The following is a 6,371-nucleotide window of genomic DNA, read 5'->3' on the forward strand; positions in this document are numbered from 1 at the left end:
GTGTGTGAACACAGAAAACACACACAGCTCGATACTCAGGAGGGCTCAGCACCTCACAGCCCTCTTCTCTGCAATGCCCGTGCCAGCCTAAGCCTCTGGCTGTGTAGCAGTTAGGGCCTTCATGTTTCTGAGTCAGAGAAAACTTGCTCAGAATGTAGTTAATATATTTAAAAACACATTCGGCACAATCTGTAATGACTGTGATTAGGAGGTGACAGGGCCAGGGCGTATGAATTCAACGAACGTGATGATGGTTAAATCAACATGAATCTCTGCCAGGTCCCGGATACTCCACCTTTTTCTTGAATTCCTGACTTTCAAGACTGTAGAGCCACCAAACTAGGATGTCCTATAGGCACCTGGAACCCAACCAGCCCCCAACTGACCTCACCATATTTCCCCCACTCCCCAAATGCTTCCCTCTCCTTCTAATCCTGTCTTGATGACAGATGTTTCCACAGCTGCTCATATTCTAATGTCATCTCCCATCTAGTCGATCCTCCCAAATGTGTCCTAGCCACCCTCCCTAGGCCACTTCAGGCCAAGTTCACATTCACTCTGACCTTACAGATTCCTTGGCTCCTTCCTTCTGGGAACACAGCCCCCCCAGACTGCTGAGGAGGATAGTGGGCTATTGTCATTTCACCTCTGACCATTCTCTGCCCCACATCCCTGCAGAGGCCCCATGCTCTCCAGAGGTCTCCCTCTGTGTTGCCTGGAGTGCTGGGACTGCCTGTCTCTCTCCTCCCCTCCAAGGCCGTATGTACATGTGTGCATGAGTGTGTCTGTGCATCAGTGTGTATGTGCATGTGCAGGGCCCCTTGGGTTGGCACTGTCACTTCCTTCTCTCACAGATAGCAAGGCCATGGTGGATGGGGCCTGACAGGGCTGTACTCCTGAAGGAGTTGCCTTCAGTGAGAACTGGACCAAGGCAGTCATTGAAAAGGGGTCATGGACTACGTGATACATGAGCCGTGTCTTAAAGGAAGAGTGGAGGTTAGATAAATGGCACAGATGTGACAGGCAGTCTAAGCAAGGAGACTGCTCAACCAAAGGAGGCTCATCAGCACCTTTACCTTTTACGATTCTTTATTATGGAAATTACACATCTACACACAGGAGAGAGAATAATATTAAAAACCCCACCCACCCCCCAGCTACAACACTTGTCAACATTTCACTTGTTTATTTTGAAGGTAGGGAAGGATTTAGGAGCGAGAGCAATGGGAGCGAACGTTTATTGAAGTGATAAAAGAAGAGGCACCCACCTAAGCTTCTCCAAATATGGGGGTGCCCATGCATCCTTTCATAAGGGCATCGTATGGCCCTGAAGCACAGGGCCTGGGTGGGGTTGAAGTGGGTGACATCAGCAACAGCCTCTCTCCCTCTCTCTCCGGAGCCATGTGGATTTAATTTAGCGGTGTGGCAATGTGGAGGGACCCAGTGCCACACCACGCTGTGGCTAATCCCTGCTGCCATGGATTCGGCACTTTGCATGCCGGGTGTTGGGCTAGGCATCACTTTCTATTGTCCCTTGCCATCCTCACCACAATCCCCGGAGGTGTGCCATAGTATTGCTCTATTTGATAGCAACGTAAGCCCATCTTTCAGCATAGCATCGTTAGCTCTAGACTCTCACCGGGAGTTTGCTGGTCTGCATGCTTCTGGGCAGAGACTTTACTGGATTCTTGTCTGTTGTCACCATATTCTCCCAGTGACTTGTAGTCACACCGACCAAATAGCAAGTAGAGCTGGGCACTAGAAAAATGATCCACACGGTTTCTGCCCTCCAAGATCTGCTGCTCCCATTGAGGGGTGCCCCTCTGGTGGCTCTGAGGGCCTCTTTGTGGCAGAGGATGGGGTCATTGTCTAGCATAAGCAAGGTGGTAAGAGCCATAAACTGAGGAGACCAGGCAAAGTTGGAAAAAAATGATGCTCATGATGCTTCTCTGTGCATGAGTTAAGAATACTTTATGGGCTTAAAGTATAAGGAAATGTATTGTTGACTGAACATGGAGTCTAGAGGGAGGTGGTCATGGTATTGGTTTAGTTGTCCAGTGAAGGGTCATCAAGGTCCTAGGCCCTTTCCTTCCTCACCCTTTTAACAGCATGTGTGTATTCATAGGTATGGTGCTGGGGCTGGTTGCTCCTATGAATGGTTTGTAACCATTGCATTAAAACAGGTTGTCTTGGTGTCTAACCCTACCCCTGCCCCCAGGCTAATTTGTGAGTTCCTTGAGGGCAGAGACAATGTCTTATGCTTTTCGTATTCCAAGTCCCATGCCCAGTGCCTGGTACACACAAAGTACTCATTCATTCATTCACCTATTCATTCATTCAAGAATAATTCCTGCTAAGTGCCGTAACGGAGGAGAACACAGGAACCCATGGCATTTATCATTTATTCCAGCCTGTGGGGTGGAAGGAGAGTCAGCAAATACTTCCTTGGGATCATTACATCTGACCTAAGTCCCTGAATCACCGAGGCCCCAGCTCAGTAGAATATTGAAGGCTTTAATTCTGTTAGCATCTGGGGTCTGAAGCCATTCCTATGCCAAAGCGCATAGGGGTTCGCAGTTTGATTACTTCTTATTGAACACCTATTATGTGCCAGAGGCTGGCAGAAATTAATGATAGTTCTTGCCTTCAAGGAATTCCAGGTCAGTCAGGGAGACAGACAAACCATTTCAGTGCTAGGTGATGAGTAAGCGCATGGGGCCACAAAGGAGGGGCACCTCCCCAAGCCTGGCAGGTCAAATCAAAGGAGAGGCAGTCTGCACAAGCCACCAGGAATGAGTGGCATTAAAGGATGAGGAGGGGTCAGCTGGCCCAGAGGCCAGAAGTGGGGAGATTGTAAAATGCCTTAGTGAGGATGGTAAATGGGATGAGGACGTAGCAGGTACAGGCCCCTGCTGGTGCTGCTGATTCAGTTGGCATCATTGTATCTCAGGTGATCTCCAGGTTATTTTCTGACGATGTGGAACTCAGTTTCAGCGTTGGCTCTGTCTTTCTACTTTACTTAGTTTGGACTTGGGAGATCCTTGTATTTTTGTTCCTGCTGGGTCTTTGGCCAGAGAAGTGGTCACCTTACTGCTTTGTTTGGATCAGCTCATGACCTTCTTTCCATCAGTGTCTTTGTCTCTGACAGTGCTCCACGTGATAGATGTAATAGTCCATGAAGAGACAGTGAAACATCCACAAATATCCCAGAACTGCCACATCTTGAAAAGCCTTAGGATTCGTTCTATCTTTCTGGCCACTGGAAAGGGGGCTGTAAGGTCCAGGTGCACAGAACCATGAAGTAGACCTCAGAGTGGAGCCACGAGGTGTGCTGTGGGATGACCAATTGGATTCTTGAAAGGGGGCCACATTCGTTTTGGCAGATCCCATCTTTCCCTTCATCTTGCATTGGGTAGCTGCCTCATCTGGCTATAGCCCTCCAGAAGTCTTCTGAGGGCACCCTTGACTTCCTTGTTCCTCAGACTGTAGATCATAGGGTAGAGCATGGGAGTTACGTTGGTATAGATTAAGGACACAACTTTGTCCTGTTCTGGGGTGTAGCATGACTTGGGGCGAATGTAGATGAATATTGCGCAGCCATAGTGCAGAACAGAGACCAGCAGGTGCCCAGCACAGGTGGAGAAGGCTTTGCTCCTTCCCTCAGCTGAGTGGATTCTGAGGATGGCAGCAATAATGAACGCATAGGAGAGCAGAATCAGCAAGAAAGGAATCAACAGAATGAGCATGCAGACGAGGAAGACCGCAATCTCATTGGCTCTTGTGTCCGAGCAGGCCAGAAACAGCACAGCAGGGATGTCACAGAAGAAATGATTGATCTCGTGGGACCGACAAAAGGGCAGAAGGAATATCAGCGTAGTAAGGGTGAGTGAGAGTGTAAAGCCACTGATGCATGCCAGAGTCAGCATCTGCAGGCAGAGGGCCCTAGTGATGATGACTGTGTAGCGCAGCGGGTTGCAGATGGCTACAAAACGATCATAGGCCATCACGGCCAAGAGGAAGCACTCTGCACCACCCAGGGCGATGAAGAGGTGCATCTGCAAGGCACAGCCCAGGAAGGGCATCCGCTGGCTCCTGGATAGGAAATTGGCCAGCATGTTGGGGACAATCACCAATATGTAGCAAATCTCAATGGTTGACAGGTTGCGAAGGAAGAAATACATGGGGGTCTGGAGGCAGGAGTCAATGAGGGTGATGAGCACAATGGTTGTGTGCCCTGCTAGGGTGACAAGATGCATGATTAGGAAGAGTCCAAAAAAGAAGACTTGCAGTTCGGCCAGGTCCCCAAAGCCCAAGATGATAAACTCAGAGTTCAAGGTGTGGTTTGCCTGCAATAGGGCCATCCTACATTCTCCTCTGTAGAACTCCTAGGCTGGAAAAGTGCAGTTTTCTAGCAATTCTCCAAGTCGTGGGAGACCCTAGGGCCCTTTCTAGAAATGGGAGTGTAGCCAGCTCTGTGGGAACCTCCACTTCCTTTTGCCAGGCTTGGCACTTCTCTTCATTCTCTTAGATTTCTGAATTCTGCCCTCTGTTCACTGAGAATGGACTGCTCACTGTGATGTCACTTCAGTTCACCTGTTGAGCTATTATAAAAAATGAAGTGGGATGAGTAAAGTCTACATATGGACTTGTTTTCCATAGATCTTAATAACAGTCTTTCTTTCACGTTTTAAAGAGTTGTCTTTGAGTGGCGATGGAAGGTCTGAGCTTGATCTTGCTAAATAGGTTTAAACAGAGGCTGGGCCTGCAGGGTCATTGATGCTGTAGGGAATTCTTGTAGAATGTAAGGTCTGGTGAGTTTATTTTATTTTTGGTGAGTTTATTTTAAAGACACTTTTGACTTTGTGCATAGTCTGTATCGTCCCTCCTTTACCATTCCCCCTAAACTCCCAGGAATCCCAGGAGAGGAAAGAGTATGACCTGCAGTAGTTGTTGCCTTTTCTGGTTTAGTGGTCCTTAGTCCCAGAGGGGCCCTGGCTTATGTGTCACCTCCTTCCAGATATCTACCCTGACCCCTGGATTGGGTTATTCCCTCTTTTAGGTTCCCACAGCACTCTGAGCTTCCCCAACCATATTATTTACCACTGACTCCTGTTTTTTTTTATTATTATTATTTCCCTGTGTAACCTATCATCCTGCAAGTTTCATGATAGCAAGAATGGTGTCTTATTCAACCTCTCAAAGATTGGCTTACACATATTGGGGGCATCAATAACTATTTATTGAATAAATGCTCGTTGTTCATTTCTCATCCTCTACAGTTAGTAGACGGTCAGGAATTGAGGAGGCGCCTAACATATGCTTGAAAGAGCCGTTGAGTGAATTACTGGGAATGGCTGAGGCGATTATCTGGGGAGGGTGTGAGAGGAACAGAGGGCAAAGGAGTCAGCCAGGTCACAGGGTGGGAGTGAACAGGAAGGAGCTAGAAGAGAGTTGGGGTGGGAATGAGAACTCTCAGGGCAATGGGGGTTTGAGTACCTGGTGGGACAATGGCTTTGGCTGCTCTGTGTCCAGAGTGCAGGAGAGAGGAGAAAAGACCCAGCAGCTTCCTGGACATCTGGGGGACATGTTTGCTCCTTTCTTCACTTGGCAGGAGCCAAATTACAAGTAAGAAATGTTATGTTTAGCCTGAGATTTCTTCCTTTGCATCCCTCCCTCACAGTAGAAGAGAGGAGAAGATTTCTAAAGCTTCTAGAGATGTAACAGATCTAGAATCAACAGGAGTTAAGGGTCCCATGGAGGTGGAGTTGTCACTTAAAGGACAGAAGCTCACTTAGGCAAACCATTTCTGTTGGGGCCATTGAGACTCAAAGTGGGTTCAGTGAAACCTGAAAACCCATCCCTTTTTTTAAGATTTTATTTTTTCATTTGTTTACTTTAGAGGGAGGGAGAGCACAATGGAGGTGGGCAGAGGGAGAGGAAGGGAGATAATCTTCAAGCAAACTCCCTGCTGAGTGCAGAGCTCAATGACATGGGGCTTGATCCCACAACCCTGAGATCATGACCTGAGCCGACATCAAGAGTTGGACACTTAGCTTAACCAACTGAGCCCCTCAGGTGCCCCTGAAAGCCCATTCTGATGATAGCTTTGCTTGGCCTAGGCAATGGTTGGGGTTCCAGTTTTCCGATCACTTGTGTGTCACACTATTATTTTGGTTTTTATTGACCTAACTGGCATTTGGATTCCTAGGGCTGCATGGGTTCCTAGAGGGCAACTTGCCCACTCCTCACTTCAGAGCACACGGTCTTGAGGCCTTTTTCCGGAAGACCCATGCTCTGCTCCCACTCCCACCATCAGCCCTGACTAGAAATCACAGTAAGTTCCCACCTGCAGTCCCCTGTCCTGGCAAAGC

At 48.3% G+C, this 6,371-nt stretch overlaps 1 protein-coding gene across 1 annotated transcript; it reads right to left on the reverse strand.

Moving 5' to 3' along the window:
• Positions 1–3,398: 3,398 nt before the first annotated feature.
• On the reverse strand, positions 3,399–4,361 carry LOC129518149 (olfactory receptor 10V1-like). The gene has a single exon (XM_055338154.1). The coding sequence runs from the start codon at positions 4,359–4,361 to the stop codon at positions 3,399–3,401; it is 963 nt and encodes a 320-aa protein (XP_055194129.1).
• Positions 4,362–6,371: the final 2,010 nt, after the last annotated feature.

This window comes from Nyctereutes procyonoides, unplaced genomic scaffold, assembly GCF_905146905.1.
Source record: "Nyctereutes procyonoides isolate TBG_1078 unplaced genomic scaffold, NYPRO_anot_genome, whole genome shotgun sequence".
NCBI lineage: Eukaryota > Metazoa > Chordata > Mammalia > Carnivora > Canidae > Nyctereutes > Nyctereutes procyonoides.

Bases quoted from the DNA above. Each gene is read 5' to 3' on its own strand.
- LOC129518149 (XM_055338154.1), bottom strand. From the start codon at position 4,361: ATGGCCCTATTGCAGGCAAACCACACCTTGAACTCTGAGTTTATCATC.